General features: G+C 45.0%; 1 protein-coding gene across 2 annotated transcripts in view; it reads right to left on the reverse strand.

Annotated features, from left to right (window-relative positions):
- Positions 1-343: 343 nt before the first annotated feature.
- The window catches only part of RRM2B (ribonucleotide reductase regulatory TP53 inducible subunit M2B), a 20,669-nt gene continuing 584 nt past the window's right edge, over positions 344-20,428 (reverse strand). The window contains exons 1-9 of one of the 2 annotated variants that reach the window (XM_027657037.1): positions 15,889-16,019; positions 15,646-15,801; positions 13,878-13,994; positions 12,803-12,936; positions 11,117-11,211; positions 9,047-9,180; positions 4,914-5,018; positions 3,099-3,212; positions 344-2,609 (exon numbers count right to left, since the gene is read on the reverse strand). In XM_027657037.1, coding sequence (XP_027512838.1) covers positions 2,457-2,609; positions 3,099-3,212; positions 4,914-5,018; positions 9,047-9,180; positions 11,117-11,211; positions 12,803-12,936; positions 13,878-13,994; positions 15,646-15,801; positions 15,889-15,927 — 1,047 coding nt within the window. In that variant the 5' untranslated portion in view covers positions 15,928-16,019 and the 3' untranslated portion in view covers positions 344-2,456. Of the gene's footprint in view, positions 2,610-3,098; positions 3,213-4,913; positions 5,019-9,046; positions 9,181-11,116; positions 11,212-12,802; positions 12,937-13,877; positions 13,995-15,645; positions 15,802-15,888; positions 16,020-20,428 lie in introns of those variants that run through there. The other variant, XM_027657040.1, reaches the window with a different exon arrangement.

A 20,428-nucleotide genomic window follows, 5' to 3' on the forward strand; every position in this document is an offset into this window, starting at 1 on the left:
TCAGGGGCCACCCACTCAAAATATATTTTAGCAATCTTTCTTCTTTGAATCTTAGGGACTCCGAGATTTCTCCTTGAGACAAAAAATTTCAGAAAAAAACAAAACAAAACAAAACAAAAAACCAACCAACCAAACAAACAAAACCCAACTCAAAACATCTGTTTTCTCTCTGGACTGCAAACTCCATTCCCAGAAACAAGAAATAGCAAGTCAAGAGCTCTCAAACCACAAGACAATGTATGGAGCACTCATAACTTTCTCCCACAACCCAAAAGGTGTGAATACCGACTGTCGCAGCCCAATTCTATTTTTGGATTTCACAAGGAAGCGTGAAACTTGTAAATAAAGGCACAGTTGTCTCCACGTTCACATTTTATTGAAACTATACACATATTTTACACACAATTTGAGTGGGAGCTGTTGTACCAGACTTTGGTATCTCATATACATTTACAGAACCTGAGGACATTGCAGTTTCATATTTGAATACTCTCTATACTCTCATCTTAATTAACAACACTCAAAACAAATGCTTTTTAGTACGTTCAGTGACATAACAGGTTCCATTACTCAACAACAGACCCATTTACAATATTTTCCTCTTTCTCCCTATCCACACAGTATTTCCAAAAGGCGCTTGACTTTCCTCTCTGAGTCCACAGTTCTCTTGCAGCTGCAGGACATTAGTTAGGGACACTGGTTCCATCTTTTCTCTGTATTCTCCAGGCTGCCCTCCACTCTCCTCCAAGTAGCTTATGTCAAATGATGCAGGCTCCTCTCTAGGAAAAAAAAAGCTGTCCCATTTCCACGATCAGTATATCCTCCTGATCTTTTACAGAGACCAAACGGAGTCAGTTTTACTGCTTATTTTTATAGCAGGGACAATTGTTCACTAAGAACTATGCTAAGGCAGTGAACCTGTTTATGAAACTCAGGTACCCAGGGCTATGGCTGATGTGGGCTGACAGGGAAATAACAGACCATCCCATCACCGATAACCCTGAGCTGTCAGCTCACCTCATGCCAGGCCTATCAAAAGCAGCAATAGATGTTTGCAATGATAAGACTTATAAAAGCTCTCGCACAAAATGCTGAACATTATGAAAAACTCTTGGGTTTAATAAAGCAGAATCCTTTGTCTAGCTTGTGTACACACTCACTTCACCTTTGAAAAGAAATGAGCGTGTCTATTCGCAGATAAACCATCTACAACTGAATAGTATTCCTTCCACCCCAAGTATCACCGCAGCACGTGAGCCATTCTTCAGTTGCTCCATTCTCTGCATGTGATGTCAAAAAATTACAAACAGCTTTCAGGCACACACTGGAACACACCAAAAACCAAACAACAGTCCTTCGTAAAATACTGCTAATCCATACTACTTCAAGGTTTGTTTTTGAAAGGTTTAATACCTTCTTCTTCTTCCATGACAGCGGTTCCAATGGTTCACATTAAACCCACAAATTGGTTTACCTTCATACATTATTGGTGCTTCCTTACAGCCCAAGCAGTGTGTTTGTAGCACCTCAAGGGAAAATCCCTTGGAAGGATATGTCTTCTCACCCCATCAATGCACAAGTGAAACCAAGGTTCCACCAGCATGTCAGAGGAAGATGGACAACACCCAGAGGTGGCTGTTCCAGTGTCAGATGCCGATTACAACTCAGCGCAACTACAGACTGCTTAATAAGGCACTTAATCAGTGAAGCAGGGAAAAACAGACTGCACAAGCCAAAGAACTACAGGATGTGGTTTTTCTCCTCTGTTAATAGGTATGCCTTTTCAAGGATCATTCAAAGTCCACTGACTTGCTCAGTAACAGCTGTAAGACAAAATTTGCATGTATTTGAATTAAACACCTACCAAGAGCCATCACCTTTTCAACCAGAGTAAAACTTTTTCCAGACAAAACCCAGGTTAGAGAGGAGATCAAACTTTATTCCTGGGCTTATAGTTCCAACCTGAATAATGTCTTCCCCCATTCAATTATTACTTTATCTGCAGCAGGATGAAAGGGAAGAGCTTTTACACAAGACCAAATCTATAAACATGAAAATAATTTATTGCAACATTTATACAGAGTGATACCTCATCTGGTTTTCAGATTAAAATACCATAACATGAGGTAACTATGCAGTTTGCTTTCTTAAAACACTACCGAAGTCTTAAAAAAGTAGTAGTATCCAGATAATTTTTAAAGACAGTAATGACAGCAGATGAGTCAGGGGAATCTTAAAAAGGCCATCTTTTTACAAAGCCATATAAATTTTTTAAAAAGGATCCCCCCTTTTTTTTTTTTCAAATGACACAGAAAGAAATATATTTACTCCTCTGACAAACAACATGAAAACCCAGAAAAAAGAATCCCAGTAGACTCTGATTCCAGGAGATGAAATTAAGTCAACTTCACAGTAGAAAGGGAGACGAGGAACAGGAAGCAGTCACCATTCATTTGTCAAAAATCTGCATCCAGAGTGAAGACATTGTCCATTGTTTCTGCCATAACAGCAAAACGTTGATATTCCGAAACGCGCTTCTCAAAGAAATTTGTTTTTCCTTCCAGAGAAATATTCTCCATGAAATCAAAAGGATTTTCTGCATGAAAGACCTGGGGAAGGAAAAAACTACTACAGTGCTGATTCTGATAAGGAAATAATGCTTTAAAAATAAAAACAAAAAAACAACAAATAAAACAGTCAAATCCCTTCAAACTAGACCATCCCTGCTGCAATATGCTGTCGGATCTATGGACACCTATCTAAGGAAATTCAGTACTGCCACTCCCAGGGGTTTGGTCTGTGGTGAAGTTCACCCGTACAAGTTGCCTGTTATTCTTTGAGGACTGCAGCACTTGAGCACAGCTTACACTTTCCATTACAAACCTGCCAAGCAGCTGAAGAGAAACAATGGCCTAAACTGTTCTTATTCTTTTAAACAGTGAAGCAGATATATTAATACCGTGGTTTCAGCTGTCACCCACAGAAAGTCCATGTGCTAAATATGACCTGCTCCTAGGCATGATAAGAGAGTGCTTTGTGGTGACAGCTTTCCTGGGCTGCACTGGCAGGCCAGCATTCAGGGCAATTGAATCTCTTACCTTTGAGAATCCGAGCTCCATTAGTAAGCGGTCTGCAACAAATTCAATATATTGCTTCATCAAGGTGCAATTCATTCCAATCAGACCTACAGGTAATGCCTCTGTCAGAAACTCCTAGAAATTAAAATACAGGTGACATTTAGATAAATGAAATTTAAGAAGAGAAAGGAGAAAAGACAGCTGTGCTTCACAGTAACACAATTTATGATGTCCCAGGCTCCCCAGGCAGTTGTCTTGCATCACTAAATTCAACAAGTGTCTTCTGTTTTCAGTAGTTGTTTGTATCCTCCTTTATTTTTAGCATGTTGTTCTGGAAAAGGCACAAGGATTTTTATTACTGCCCTCTCATCTGCTTTTCCCCACTCCCCCCAGCTTAAGCTTCAGTATAAGCTTAAGCTCCAACTTCAATAACACCTACAGACCATAGCAGTGGGACCAGGAATAGATGAAGAAATCACCAGTTTTCCTTGGCTTCCAGACATTACAGAATGAGAGATCAGAGAAGTACAGGTATACACCTGAGCTGAACCCAGTCATGTGTATGTTTAGGCACGTGTCAGTGTTGTTGAGACAAAGCTGGGGAATTTGTCATCATCACAGTAGTTAGATGACAACAGAAAAGAAAGACCAAACTAAAATCCTACCACATACTCAGCAGTGCAGAAACTTGTACCTGTGGATGGGTAGCACTTCACATGAAAGAACAGAGGGAGTTAAAACCCAGCACGGTACATATGGCCAGAACAGACCCTGCCTTTTCCCGAGGACAAGCAGAAGAAACAAAGATGCTGAAAGGCCCAAGACAAGCAAACTCTTCTCTAAGAGACAGTTGCAGTTGGACTACATAATTGTAGGTTCCTTCCAACTGGAACTATTCTATTCAATATCAAATAAGACACCCTTTCTTCCCTACTGTCATTAGGGAAGAAACCAGCTACCAGCTTCAGCTTCTCCCAGTTGCTTGACAACTGAATGACAGAATCACAGAATCAATTTGGTTGGAAAAGACCTCTGAGATCATCAAGCCCAACCTATGACCAAACACCACCCTGTCAAATAGACTATGGCACTGAGTGCCCTGTCCAGTCTTTCCTTAAACACCTCTTGGGAGAGTGACTCCACCATCTCCCTGAGCAGCCCATTCCAAGGTCTTATCACCCTTTCTGCGATGAAATTCTTCTCCTGTCCAACCTAAACGTCCCCTGGCACAGCTTAAGACCATGTCCTCTTGTCCTGTTGCTGGTCACCTGTGAGAACAGACTGACCCCCACCAGGCTACAACCTCCTTTCAGGCAGTTGTAACAGTGATGAGGTCTCCCCTGAGCCTGCTCTTCTCCAGGTTAAACACCCCCAGCTCCCTCAGCCGCTCCTCAGAGGACTTGTGCTCCAGACCCTTCACCAGTTTTGTTGCCCTTCCCTGGGCCCACTCCAGCACCACAATGTCCTTCCTGAAGTGAGGGACCCAGAACTGGACACAGGTCTTAAAGTGTGGTCTCACCAGTACCAAGAACAGGAGGACAATAACTGCCCTGGTCCTGCTGACCACAGTATTCCTGATACAAGACAGGATGCCACTGGCATTCTTGGCCAGCTGGGTACACTGCTGGCTCACATTCAGAAAGTCTCGTGTACAGAAAGTCTCTGGCTCTTACTGTTACCATTAAGGAAGACGGAAAGTATAGTATGATGCATCAGGGACTCAGGCCTAAGCCAAGTATTAAATATGAAATCCCCAAAGTTGGAAGAGTAATTTATTTATTTTCACACATCAGATTGGTCCTGCACTGCCCATAATGCTGTCACAGTCAGACTTACCTGCTCAATTTCAACAGCATTAACAATGATCTCACGGACTCGCTCTTCTGACGGTCTGTTCACTAAATAATGGAACATTAGACAAGCAAAATCACAATGTAGACCCTGAAATAAGAGAACAATGAAAAAAATAAGTCAGTTTTACCCTCCTTCTCATAGTTTGCTCTTACCCTGAGGCAGCCTCATTTGGATTGAAGCTTCCTAGCCTCCTGCTTCTTTGACAGTCTTGTTGTTATCACATGTAGTGCATATTTTCAGTTTACAATTCAATAACATCTAAAATCCAATACATGCCACCTACGCCAAAATAATGCTCAGCATACATGTTTCTCAGGTTAAATTTTGTTGAGGGTTGCTCTATTGTGAGGGATCCTACACAGAGCCTTCCTAGGTCTCTGCCTCCTATAAGAGATGATTTTGCAGAAAGACTCCTACATCAAGACCTGCACAACTACCTGCAAGTTAAAATAGACTGTTTACCTACTCTTCGCTTCAAAATACTTGGTTTAAGTTCTTTCAGTAGCATTTCTTCCCTTGATTCTCCTAACAGTATTTTAAGAAAGAAAAATTCAGATTAAAGTCACCAAATCCAAGACTAACAAATCATCTCTGCCCCAACTAATCCCATCTTCACGTTTCACTCAGTTATTCTGCACAGAGCCTCGTAAACTGTGCTCTTTTCCAGGATTTCAAGAAAAGCCTCCAGCCAAGATAAGATAACATTAGGAGATAAGCAATCTCTCACAATACCAGACAGCTACTCCAAGAAGTGCCTCGGTTGCTATTTAACTTGCATGGCTACAGCTTGAGCCTCTGGCTTCAGCCATATCCACCACTGCCAGACTAAAGGAGCACTGTGTTACTGTCTTTCCTCTCAAGAGCAACGTGGTCATTACAGCCAATAAGCACCATGACGGCACACCCAGAGTGAAAACCAGTCAGAAGGATTTGGCAGACTATGGGCTACAAGACAATCCAGTACTACCATTAACAAGGGTCAAAACAAAAACAAGAAGTGAAAATTTTTTTGGAAAGGCTATAAAACCCTTGTGATTCAGGTCATGAAACAGTCCTGAAATACCACAATTTGGGAAATATCATGCCTCTAGGGACAGCATTAGCTGCCTGCTGCTGTCATGTCCAGGGCAACATCACTAGCAGGATGCAGGATATGCCTGCCTTCTCCAATGAACCGGTGTGCTCTGCTGACTGGTGCTCCCACCAGCTTTGCACCTTTCAGAATCAGAGATGCACCAGCTCAAGAACAGCCTGGGAACAGAGCCTCCAGCTCAAAAAACATACTGAGTGTTAATCATTTATCTGTTCAGGTGCATCAAAAAACAGTTTGTGCAGCTTTCCACTGTGGATTCTTTTTACTGCCATTGCTTTTGTAACAGCATTTCCTGGTTTTCGGCACAGGTGCTGTGTGCACCAAGCCTTGCCCTTCATAACAGCACTGCAGTTGGAATTATGCCAGCAGAGCCCAAGAAAAATTCAGTCTTTTGGTGCTCAACTCTCCAGAGAAGCACAGTCACACTCGTTCATCTGCAAGTGATCCTTCTAACAAACAAGTCCTTCCTCACTCAAATGGATCAGTTCATAATGACTCAAGGAAGGTCAAGGCTGGAGAACTGTTTGGTTTTACTTACTGATCATATCACTTTCTTCAAGTGTCTTTTAAAGACATACTGTAAGATGTCTCCTTTCAAATCAGTTTATCTAACCCAGGAAAATTACTTCCATTACGATAAAGCTCTTTACTCTTTTAGACCAACTCTTGTAAGTTACAACCACTAGCATGTTTATACTGCATACAAAACCGGTCTTTCCACTTTTTCAGTGCTGACAGTAATGTAAGTAGTGTGGTGCGCAAGCCTCAACCACAAGCAACAGCTGCCAACTGGAAGGAAGCAGAGAAAGAAAGGGGCACTTGTCAGCACACAGCTTGCCATGTTTGGTGTGCTCACATGCAGCCCCTCAGACCCCTCACATCTTAAGCTAAGAAGCACTCCCCTCTAAGGCAGATCTATAGCTGCCCCTTCCCAGGAGATTCTATTGCTGTGCAGCAACACAAGAACATGGAGAGGGTCAGTATCTGCTGCTTCTGCAGCGACCTGCCACAGCTGGCCTAGTGACAGAGGCAGGTGGTTGTGTGCAAGTGTCAGAACCCACAACTAGGAGCAAGTGGGGAGTGGTACAAGGAGACCATTTGAACTTGTCTGAAGGCTCAGAGACACACACTAGCCAGGTTCTTGCTTCAGCCAGCACCCACTACAGTTGGGGACCATGCAATTCCACCCCAGTCCTTGAGCAGCCAGGCCTTTGCCTCCCTTCATAGTAGAGGAAAACAAACATCCCCTTCAATCTAAGAAGTTCACCTTTTTGATAATACTATATGCATTAGGGTGCTGGGTTTGGCTGTGATAGAGTTCATTTTTATTCACAGTGGCTGGTATGTATCTCTAAGATAATACAGAGATGCTTTTGTTATTGCTGAGCAGTGCTTACAGAGCCAAGGCCTTTTCTGCTTTCTGTACTGCCACATCAGTAAGGACGTTGGGAATGCATGGGAGGTTGGAAGGAGACACAGCTGGGACAGGTGACCCAAACTGACCAAAGGGATATTCCATACCATGTGACATCATACTCAGTATACAAAGTGGGTGGAAAAAGGAAGAGAGGGGGCAGGGGGACATTTGGAGTGACGGCATTAGTCCTCCAACGTGTAACCATTACACGTGAGGGGGCCCTGCTCTCCTGGAGATTCCTGAATATCTGCCTGCCCATGGGAAAAAGGGAATTAATTCCTTGTTTTGCTTTTCTTGTGTGCACAGCTTTTGCTTTCCCTGTTAAACTCTCTTCATCTCAACCCACAAGTTTTCCAGCTTTTACCCTTCTGATTCTCTCCCCGATCCTAACAGTGGGGGAAGGGAGTGATGGATGGCCAGGCCAAACAAGTGGTGGTGAATGGAGTTAAACCCAGTTGGTGGTCAGTAACAGGTGGTATTCCCCAGGGGTCAGTTATGTTATGTTATATATGCTATATATATGTTACTGGCCCCAATGGCCAGTCCTGTTTAACATCTTTATCCATAATCTGGTAAAGGGGATCAAGTGCACCCTCAGTCAGTTTGCAGAAGACACCAAGTTTGGTGGGAGTATTGATCTGCTGGAGGGTAGGAAGGCAGAGGGATATGGACAGGCTGAATCAATGGACTGAGAACAACTGTATGAGGATCAATAAGGTTAAGTGCTGGGACCTGCACCTGGGTCACAACAAGCCCATGTAATGCTACAGACTTGGGGAAGAGTGGCTGGAAAGCGGCCTGGTGGAAAAGGACCTGGGGTGCTGGTTCAGAGTGGCTGAACAGGAAGCAGCAGAGTGGCCAGCTTACCAAGAAGGCCAATGGCATCCTGGCCTGTGTCAGAAACAGTGTGGCCAGCAGGACCAGGCAGTGACTGTCCCCCTGTACTCAGCACTGGTGAGGCTGTACATTGAATCCTGTGCTCAGTTTTGGGCCTCTCACTACAAGGAGGACATTGAGGTGCTGGAGCATGTCCAGGGAAAGGCAACAAATCTGGTGAAGGGTCTGGAGCAAAAGTCTGATGAGGAGTGGCTGAGGGAGCTGGGGGTGTTCAGCCTGGAGAAAAGGAGGCTCAGGTGTGACCTTATCGCTCTCTACAACTACCTGAAAGGAGGTTGTAGCCAGGTGGGGGTCAGCCTCTTCTCCCAGGTAACAAGCAACAGAACAAGAGGAAATGGCCCCAAGTTCCATCAGACAGGGTGTTAGATCACATATTCAGAAAAACTTCTTCATGGAAATTGCTGTCAAGAATTGGAACAGGCTGTCCAGAAAAGTGGTTGAGTCACCATCCCTGGACGTATTTAAAAGACATGTGGATGTGGCACTTAGGGACATGGTTTAGAGGTGAACTTGGCAGTGTTTACAGTTGGACTCAGCAATCTTAGAGGTTTTTTTCAACCTAAATGATTTTATGATTCTATAATCATAGCCAGAAGTCTGCTTCTTTCCCCTTTCTCTGTCAACACTATGCATTCTTCATGAATATAATCCTGCCCTTCCCCTGGAAACTCACTTTTCCCAAACAGTATGTAGGACATACCACATTACCTCATCTCTGCTAATAAGTTCATTGGAGAAAGTCAGTCCAGGCATCAGGCCCCTCTTCTTCAGCCAAAATATAGCAGCAAAGGAACCCGAAAAGAAGATGCCTTCCACTGCAGCAAAGGCAACCACTCTCTCACCTGTTTAACATAACACGGTTTTTGTTAGACACAAATTACTGTATTGCTCATCAGCAACATACACCATCAGACAGACTAATACCAGAGAGGAACAATCCCCTTTGCAGCACTAGGTGCTGTTTTTGAGCACATCCTTCAGCAGATCCCGAGGCATACAGGGTCTACAAACCCAACAGCACTCAACCACAGGCAACCCCAGCAGAACTGAAGAACGAGGGCACCCACTGAAACTGCTGCGGGTCAGAAGCGAAAGAACATAACTGTGGCCAAGACATTAGTACTCCATTATCTCTTTCTCCTAAAAGGCAGGAAAACGGCTGTGTAACTGACAGACAAACTGAAACAAGACCCAATCGCCTCTAAATTAAACAAAAAACCTTACACCTTCTGCTTGTTGAGAATCTAGATAAAACCATATTCTTACAAGAGTGGAAGACAGAACATAATTCATCAAGACACAAATAACTATTTATGTTATCCCACCTTTCATCCAAGGAAAGCATATCATTATTGGTTCCAGTTCTCCCTGTTCTCTACAGGTGTGTGTTTCTTCAGACTACAAGACCATCTGATTGCTTAAAGACACACTGCTTTAAAAAACTTCACAAGATCCTTGGGTATATTTTAACATGAAGGGCTTTTGCACTAAGTGCTGGTGCCTTTTCCCAGTGAGAACCGCACAGAATTTTGTTTAAAAAAGAAAATAACTGCAAAATAGCCAGACGTCCCACTTTATGAGATACATATGCCAACTACTGGCTCATCTGAAGAAAGTTAGGAAAAAAGCATGGAGAGCAACACAAACTTAAAAATATCACCGAAGTTATTAAGGAAAGAATTTTTCTGGCAACACTAAAAATCTCCCAGTTTACTCCTATAGAGAAGTGGAGAAAGGCTGCTCATACAATACAGTTCAATGACGCACGAGACTGCGTATGAATGTGGATAGAATGCATGAAGTTTGGGGGCAGGGAGTGGGAGGAGTGTAGTTTTTTGAGTTAGGGAGTGTTCTGATTCCTGACACACCCCACACTGCTGGGAGCCAAATGAAGGAGATGATGAAGGGGCTCCACACACAGCAAGCAAAGCCAGACTGGGGAAGGATTGGGACACTCCAGGACAAGACAATGTACAGCAACAAAAAAGAACCCCACTCAAACAACAGTGTGAACAATGGATGCTGCAAAAGAATGATATTATTTGTTTTGCTTGTCAGGCTGGATCTCTCCATCTCCTATACTTTCTTGAAATACAGAGGATGTTTGGTTTAAAAAATTCACCAGTCCACCCATTATGCATTTCAGATACAGCCCACCCTTCAGAGTCAACCTTGTATGCTGAATGCAGAACACTGGAAAGGATGCCCTGCATCGTGCTGATGGAAGCTGAGACAATGTCACAGCTCTGAAATGAGATACAAAAATTAGAAACCTGGTTCCAATAGAAAACCAGAAACACCAGCAACAGATGGTTCTTCAGTCTTTTTGTCCAGCCTCAGTTACAAAAGAAACCCATGGATTTGTCTATGTGGAATGAACACAGAACACAGAAAATGCCTGGACTTCAGCTGCCCAGTTCTGAATACTGAAGTACAAAATAAGAGCCAAGTGGAAGAAATAATCAAAACTAAAAAATAAGGTCTACAAGGAAAAACTGAAGAAACCAGGGTTGTTCAGTATAAAGAAAAAAAAAAGAGAATTCCATAAGCATTTTTCATAACACAATTTCAGGGGGTACTGCCACTACTATATTTCATTAGCTGAAGATAAAAACATACATGCTCACTAGAAGTTCCTTCTAGTTCTTTAGTTAAACCAGAGACCCAGAAACCACTACATCTGTGGAGAACTTCATTTCATGTTCCAAGGGTGCAGCTTACTCACAGAGGATTAGTTTGCAATACTCAATGGAAAAAAGTTTTTAAGAAGCTACACACCAAAAGTGGATTCTCGGTCTTCAATCCACTTCAGAGCCCAGTCTGCTTTCTTCTTGATACAGGGCATTGTTTCAATAGCATTAAATAAGAAATCCCTACAGAAGAAAATAGAGGCAAAACATCAAAACAGTGATTTATGCAAATCTGCCCTGGTTGTCCCTTCTGGCTTAACCAGACAGAGGATCCCATTATGCAAGGCTCTGAACTAACCCAAGTTAAGAGATTATTCCCACCCCAAAGGAGTGATGATCTGTCCTGTATTTGGCTAGGATAGAGTTAATTTTCTTCCTAGTTGCTGGTACAGTGCTCTGTTTTGGACTTAGGATGAGAATAATGTTGGTAACACACTGATGTTTTAGTTGTTGCTAAGCAGTGTTTACACTAAGCCAAGGACTTTACAGCTTCCAACACCACCCCACCAGCAAGTAGGCTGGGGAGCATAAGAAGCTGGGCAGGGACACAGCCAGGACAGCTGACCCCAACTGGCCAGAGGGATATTCCATACCATACGATGTCAAGCTCAGAACATGAACTAAGAGGAAAGCTGGCTGGGAGCTGCTGTTTGGGAACTGGCTGGGTATCAGTTGGCAGGTGATGAACAATTGCATCGTGCATCACTTGTTTTGTACGTTATTATTATTTTACTTTTCCGTCCTATTGAACTGCCTTTATCTCAAACCATGAATTTTAGCTTTTCCCTCAATTCTCTCCCCATACCACTGGGTAAGGGCAGGAAGTGTGGTGATTAGCTGTGTGGCGTTTAGCTGCCTGACAGGTTAAATCACGACATGATCTCTGACAGCAAGGGCAGAGAGAAGCAAATGTGCAGAAAGCAACAAACCCAAGGGCTCAGAGGAGGTGAGATGCAGAGATGGGAAGGGAACTCAAACCCATCCCAGGAGTGCTCACCCACCATACCACACTGCCTCTCAGACTTGAAGCCAGTCACTTCAAGCCTACCCACTGAGCAAAACCTCATCTTGCCCAACTTAACAAAAGGAACTGGATTCTCACACACAGAGACTCTGTTCCCACGATGAAGGGAAACTTTACAGTTCTCCCACTGTCACCACACAGGATGCCACCATGGAAAACCAAGCTCTGGCTGACCATCACCATGGTGGAGTCTCTGAGGGAAAGTGCTACTTTTCAAATGTATTACTGTTTCAACTAGCAGGTTCTTCAGACAACAAAGGTGATCGGGCTCTCCAAAGAACCCAATCCTTCAAAAATAAGCAGTTCAAGTTGTATGAAAAAGCACCGACAACAAAAATGTCACAAGGATGCAACACATTGATCACGGTATATTAGAAACACCAGTTGGATCATGAGCATTCAATTTCCTCAGGCTAATCCTTTGCTGATATGAGAGCAAGAACCACAGGAGCATAATAACCATTAGGAGTTTGTCTAACCTTTAACAACATTTCACAGAGTCCGCAATTCTTGCAAAGATTTATACAAATATTAACTAACCTTGTGACACTCTCACATAAGTCTTTTGGTCAGTAATTCTCCTCTATATTTTGGGGGTCAGGCATGCAGGCCTTGAAAACTTTAAGGAACCTTCCCCAACTCCCCCAGTAAGTCAGTATGAAACAGGAGACAGATGCTGTTGCCCAACAACGGTGCCACTGGCCTAAGTGACAGATTTCCCATGGGTCTGTAACACATCCAGAGGTTTACCTTTTCTTGGGATCTTTGATGTAGGTGTCTATGAGCAAGCTGTACATCTCTGAGTGAACATTCTCAATGAGAATCTGAAAGCCATAGAAACAACGAGCTTCTGGGATCTGCACCTCCTGACTAAAGCGTGCCACCTATCAAAACCAGAAACATGACAATGAGTACAGTAAAACAGTCCTGCGTGACACTACTCTGAGCTTAAGGAAAGACAAAAGATCTCTGCCACAAAGACAAGATGAGAGCAATTCAGTCCTACTTTGTTCAGAGGTATGTCAATAGCAGAGGTGTAGTGCAGAGGAAAATAAAGCAACCTAGCTAGAAGTAAATACATCTCTTACATGTACTGGATAGAAAGCTGAAGCATGAGAGCATAGATATACAGGAGTAGAACAGCAAAATATTGCAATGCTAAACATTTCATACTGAACAAAGCCTCAGACTTTTTGCTGGTCTTTAAAAAAATAAACAATACGGCATAAGACATGTTTGTGCAATATGTGCATGTATATTTTACACATTATAGACATTCAAGATTTAAACTGGGCATTTGCAGACAGATACCGCTGCTGACCTGTGGTGAGATATTCTCCAGCCCAGAACAGACTGCAGCAGAAAGATTTCCCCACCTTTCTAACAGCACTCACCTGCAGCCCTGAAAGGTCCTAGGATGCCATTCAGTGAGAGCAAAATGGATTTTGCCAAAATGGGCCATACAGACCATGGCACAGCCATGGTCTGTATTTGCTACTTCCCATTTAACATGAGTACAGGAAGAAATGTGGGGTTCTATTAAGTCATTCAGAAATGTGCATCAACACAGACAAGCAGGGGCTGAACTTAGAAACAGTACCCAGAGTAATGTGATTTGGAGTCCTGATGACCCCAGTTGACCCAATTTAAATCAAATACTGCTCCCAGAAGAACAAGCTGCTTGTTCCCCTTGGCAAAGGTGATATGGAAAGGAAAAAAAGTACACATTTAATAAAGCTATGCATTAATGTGAGAAAGCTAAAATGAAAAGTCAATTTGCCAATAAAATGAAAAAGCATTCAATCCCTCTGTAAATCTTTCTCACCAGATTTTCATTTACAATTCCATCACTGGCTGCAAAAAATGCCAGAACATGAGAGATAAAGTATTTTTCATCTGCTTTGAGCTTGTTCCAGTGAGGAAGGTCCTTTGACAAATCAACCTAATGAAAAAAAAAAAGAAAAACATTATTGGACTTCTGAGTTTGTCATTCTGTAAGAACAGAAGCAGCCCAGTCTAATGACCGAGGCAGAGTTTTGGCATTTGCTCTCAAATCTTTACATGCAGAGAATTTAAACACATGTGACTGTAAAAGAAAACAGACACACTGGAGTACTGCTGTCTCTCTCTGCAACAGTAATATCATGTGCTTGTTTCACAGCTTGTACTTTTGTAACATGGAATAAAAATCAGTGTCTATTAAATAAATAAATCAGATTTTGAAAAATATTACTATCTTTTTGTCATGAGTATGAACATGCACCAATAAGCAGAGCTCACTCTGAGGCATTTAAACTTTACTTGAAATAAATGCTGATACTCCAAGCAAGCTATACCCAACTGTGCCAAAAGATGGTCTGAGGGGACTTTTGCCTTTGGCAGGTGTTCAGCCTCCATCCTGTTGAAGAACGGCATGGAGCAAATGCTGTGCAACTGCTCTTGTCTACCAGACCAAACTCTAGACATAGCAGAAAACCACAGCTTCCTTCCCATGGGCCTTTTTTGTTTGTTTGTTTGTTTGAGGGATTTCTGAACCACAAGAACAGTTAAGTAGGGCCAGGTGTGAAAAATACAGAGACCTAAAAACTTATATATATATACGTGCACACGTGTGAATATAAACATGTACACTTATACGTGTGTCTAGAAACACATACAAACCAGTTTTACAGTTAACTTTCCAGTTCGTTTGGAAATGCACTCACAGATGGTAGGACAGTGTAAGAAGGAATCAGTAACATAGTAAAAGGGAAATGCTGATGAGGCAGTTCAAATGCCTTTTCTTTAATGCTTTAAATCAACATTTGCTGCAACAGGGCAGCAAGCCTTCCAGGCAGGCAATGGAATAGCACCTCTATGAACCACTGCTCCTCATCATCCCAGGACACTTTCTGGTCTATTTAGAGCCTTTCACTTCACTTCTCTGCAGTTGCAGATCACTGCTCACAAACAAGCAAAGGCTGCATAAGCTTAGAGTTGGAACAAGCAGCTCCCCTTGCAGATAATCTCTCCAAAGCAAAGCAGTGTTCAGAAGTCTCCACTGCTGCAAGGATGGCAAACCAAGTACTGCTCAGGTATGGCTAAACAGCAGCCTCAGGGAAGAACTTACAGCTGGCATTGTAACACAGGGCAAGCATCTCACCAGAGCAATCAGGAGTCACTTAGAAGCATTTTTAGCAAGTGTCTCTGATTAACACCATCTTTCTGTAAATTAGGTGCCTAACATTAAAAACCAGAATTCACCTGAAATTGCCCAGAACATCTTACAGGGCAAGGAGTTAGTTGCAGGCTCAGACATCACAGCAGGGTAGGAGCTATGTGACCACAATTCAGAGCTATCCAGCTTAAGGTCACTCTGTAACCAGAGGAGCAACCCAGGATACAACTCCACCTCATCTTAAACCAAACACCTAAATCAGCAGCTTGCTTTTCACTGTCCATGAAGGGAGTTCTGTTTTGGTGCTGGCATCCCTTGTTCTATGCCATTAACTCCAATCCTTACAACACAGAAGCCAGTGGCAGAGCTGGGAAAGGAGCACCAGGACACCACTGGTCTGAGTGCCTTGTGCCAACCCACTGGCCCCAGGACTCACCTCTTCTGCTGTCCAAAAGGAGGCCTGAGCCTGCTTATACATCTTCCATATGTCTGGGTACTGGATGGGGAAGATGACAAAGCGGCGGTGATTCTTCCTGAGAAGAGGCTCCTCATCAAGGTCCAAGCCATTTTCAGCAGCACTCGGTGGGGAGCTCTGAAAATAAAGCACAGTTCTGGTTAAAGTTACCATGACCTATTCCTCTTCTTCCCCACATCCCAAAGGTGTCACACAGACACTCACCTGCCCTGTTCCTGGGGTACCTGCCCCCTCGCCCTCCATCTGTGCTCCTACTCCTGGGGCAGCAGCACTGCCTGTCCACCGGCTCTTTCCAGCACAGCTCACACCAAACACCCTCTCCCAGCTGTGCCTGTGCCAGGAAGTGCCTGACACCTGTGTGCCAAAGACAAAGCCTTTCTGCAACACGAGGAGGAAATCTGCCCTGGGAGACAACATCAGCTGCAGTGGTACTCACACATGTGTGAGGTCACTGCTCAGAGCTGCAGCCCACAGCCAGCACAGCTCCACCAGGCTCATCGCCCAGGGTACCCCACAGACATCTGCTTTACACTGAGCCATTGGGGCCTGGATGGACTTGCTTAAAAATGCCATGAGATCACAGAAACTAATCCCAACTGATAGAGGACAGCCCTGTGTCACAGCGAGTCTCAACATGGAGGTTCATGTATGCAACCCTGTAGTGTGCAGAGGGCAGCCTGCACACCACTGTAGGCTGCTCTGGGGGCTCTCTCTCAAGGGCCAACATGCAGCTATGTGACTCTCTTTCCAACAGCTGGTAGCAGGAAAATCTCTGCCTGGAGTCACTCATCTCCACCCTGATCCTTCTGTGGGCTCCCAGAGAACACATGAGCACAGCTCTTCCTCAGAGAGCTCCCAGCCTGGCCAAAGTGGAGACAGCTGACATTTAGGAGGCAGGCCAGTGAAAGGCAGCACACAGAGGGCACTCTATGAGCAGGGCCTTCACCTCACCTCCAGCTGAGGTCATCTACTGCCAGGATCAATTCCAGGCAGCATTCTACCAGGCACATCAGCAAGCACCTACTGAAGACAATTGTGAAGAGCTGTCAGGACAGCATACTGCAACCTCTCCAGAAGGGCTGGTGACTAACACTGATCAGAAGTTTAGCCAGTAGGATGCCTTTCTGGCTCAGTTCCAAGATCCCACTGACACTGCCGTAGAGGATAACCAACCACAGGCAGTATAGGAGATATTACACATAACACAGCAGGAAAGGGGAGCTAAAGGTTTTGAATACCATTGTTACTACACTCCTAGGAGGTGCCAAAGTCCTTTCCCTACCCATCTGCTTGTAACAACTCACATAATAAAAAGTAATCCTGTAGTTCGATTTGGAAAATACTCTACTTACATTTTCTTATTTACATAGCTACTTACATTTTAAAAAAACAAATAAAACCCAAACACACATTGCAAAACTGGCATAGGCACCACAGATTCCCAAAGAAAACATATCAGGAAGCACATTCTGGGTTAAAAATATAATAAAGTGGTAAAATTGTAAGTATTATGCAACTACATGAGACAAATTTCCCAGCATCATCTTGCCAAGTCTCTGCTGAAGACTATGAGAGTGCAAGACCTTTTGTATTTCCCAGGACACAGATATGATTTCAGTAACCCACTGGAAGAATTTGGGCTCAGTGGTGATGGCACCTTGTCTTAGTACACACCTTCTCAGGGCCTGCCAGGCAGCCAACATCTTGATCTGCTTCTGCATCTATGATCATCCTTAAAAATGGAAACGCTGCAAAAGTCTTCCTTGTTAGCCCAGCCACTGCTGGCTCATAGACAGTAGTGGTCCACCAGGACCCCCAGATCCTCCTCCACAGTGGCCCCAGCCTGTACTGGTGAAGGGGGTTATTTCTCCCCAGGTGCGGGACCCAGCGCTTGCCTTTGTTGAATTTCAGATGGTTCTGCTTTGCCCATCTCTCCAGCCTATCAAGGTCCTTCTGAAGGACTGCACAGCCCTCTGGGGTGTCAGCCACTCCTCCCAGTCATGTGATGTCAATGAACTTCCTGGGGAGGCAACTGCCCCTTCATGCAAGTCATTGATGAATAAGTCAAACAATACTGGGCCCAGTATCAACCCTTGGGAGACATTACTAATTATAGGCCTCCAACCCTGTGCCACTGATCACAACCCTTCAAGTTCTGCCATTCAACCAGTGCTCAATGGCACCTCACCATCCACTCTTCCAGCTCACACTTCTTAGCTTGCCTATGAGGATATCACGGGAGACACTGTCAAAAGCCTCACTGAAGTCTAGGCAGACAAACTCCAATGCTCTCCGCTTGTCTATACAGCCACTTGTCCCATCATAGAAAGCATTCAGGTTGGTTAAGCTTGATTTCCATTTGGTGAATTCCTGCTGACTGCTCATGATAACTGTCTCCCACGTGCTTAGAGGTGGCCTGAAGATTCCATCACCTTTCCAGGGATTCAGATCAGCCTGACTGGCCTGTAGTTTTACAAACTGTATAAAAAATTTTTTTTTAATTACATGGTTTCAGTTGTTTTGGGCTTTTAATTTTGAAAAAGGATGGATCAGCCACAGAAACTACACCAGACTGAAAGCTCCCACTCAACCTATGTCTGACCTCCACTATCCCCTTTCAGGGTGGAGAAGAGTTCACAGGCAGGTTCCAAGTTGGCAGGCAGGCAGCTGCTAGTTACAGGACAGTCCCATCTCTCTCCATTTTGGTTTCCATTCCTCTTAGCAAAAGTTTTACCAGAGAAATACTCGTTACCTAGCCTGTTTATTAACACAGGCATGTACCAACATGTCTTGGTACAACTCAGCTGAAAATTCACAGAAGATCTTCTCTAACTCGATTTCAGATGCATTGCACGTTCTGGTCACTGCTGGGAATTCTGAGCAGCCACCACCTCGTGCTGAAGGAGCACAATGGTTTCCCAGCCCTGCCCTCCTGGCTCCACAGGGCACTGGCAGGGGTATAAGGAGCAGGAGAAAGTAACAGTCACTAGGTCAACACTGCCCTCAATCTGCACCCCAGATCTTTTACTTAATCCTATGATGGTGCATAAAACAGTCAACACTTACCACAGCAACAAAGGGCATCCAGTTTATTACATGTATGTGCTTCACCCTGTTCAGACAACGTGACTCAAACACAAAAAAGAGCTGAAGCTGGTGGGCACAGGCCAACCCATTCTCTAGCAGGATCAGCCACACAGATTGCTCAGGACCACATCCAGATGAGGCTTCACTATCTCCCCCTTCAGAGTAAACAACTCTTTTCTTACATGGAAATGGAACCTCCTGTGTTTCAGCGTGTGACCAGTGCCCCTAGTCCCATCACAGGACACCACTGAGAAGCACCTGGCTCTGTTTCCTTTATTCCCTCCGTCAGCTATTTACACACTCATGAGAGCCCCTGGAGTCTTTTCTTCTCCAGGCTGAACAGACCAAGCACTCACAGCCTCTCTTCATACGACAGATGCTGCAGTCTTCTAATCATCAGCTCTTTGCTGGACACACTCCAATATATCATATCCCACTTGTTCTGCAACTGCTAGAAACAAACTCTTCTGCTGATGACAATAAAACAAATGGGCAACAAAGACTGCTTAGTGATACCAAAATTTCTTCCATTAATTTCAGAATCAGCAAACTAGGAAATAATTAACATATTTACAAACATACAACCATCACCCCACAGCAAGAGCTGTTGGGCTACATGTGCAAGTATCACAGTTACATGCTGTGTATCAGCTGTAGCCAGGGAAAAAGTTAATGGTGCTGTCAGAGCCAGCACTGTGATGTGGCACAGACTATGAACCCTCGCACATCGCAGTAAGAGGCTGCACATGCATCCCATGAGCTCCCAAAGCATTCAAGCTAGCTGTAGGCAGTGCATGCCATGCTAGCAGGGAGACTGGGAAGACCACCAGCATTCCTGGGAGAGACGGCTTGCGCTGTACAGCCTCTGAGGAGCACAACACCTGCTGGTCCCACACATCCAAGGGCATGCACAGGACTGACTGCCATGTGCCTCTTCACTGTGGGTACAGCATGTCACTGTTCAGGGGGAAACATTAAGGGGCTTCTTAGGCTTGTATTTAACACGGCACACCTGTTTTTGGAAACGAGTACTGATGAGACACAAGGGTTTCAGAAGACCACACGGTTTCCCTTGACCCTCGCACACCCCGGCCCAGCTTAGCACGGTTATACTGGGCAGACACCAGAACGGAGCTGAGACACCTCCCAGGGACAGACCCTCCTGGTACACAGGGCCTGGGAAGCCAGATCCTTCACCAACATCCACACCCGCCGCCGTGGCAGCTCAGGGCAGAGGGGGCGAGCTCTGCCTTCCCGGCTCCCGGCAGCCGCAGCTCTGCAAGCCCAGACGCTCCGGGGCGGCAGGACCGGCGCTGCCCCGTCCTCTACCGAGAAACCCGTGGCCTCCCGGGGCAGGTCCGCATCCCCCGCAGGTGCTGCCAGCGCTCCCTGCTCCCGATCCCGGCTGGCGGTCCGCATCCCCCGCAGGCGCCGCCAGCGAGGTGCCCGAAGGCTCCGGCCCTGCCGAGCTCGGGCGGGACAAGGGCGCAGGGGCGGCCCTTCCAGGGCTGTCAGTGCCAGCAGATCGACGGGGCGGGCGGGGGTGCCCTGGGTCCCCCCGAGGCGGCCCGGCCCGGCCCTCCCCAGCGGGAGGCAGCGCAGCGCCCGGCGGTGCGGGAGGCCGCGGGCCCGGCCGGGCCGGGCGGCGCTGCCGCCG

This window comes from Corapipo altera, unplaced genomic scaffold (assembly GCF_003945725.1).
Source record: "Corapipo altera isolate COAL_440 unplaced genomic scaffold, ASM394572v1 52b, whole genome shotgun sequence".
NCBI classification, from domain to species: domain Eukaryota; kingdom Metazoa; phylum Chordata; class Aves; order Passeriformes; family Pipridae; genus Corapipo; species Corapipo altera.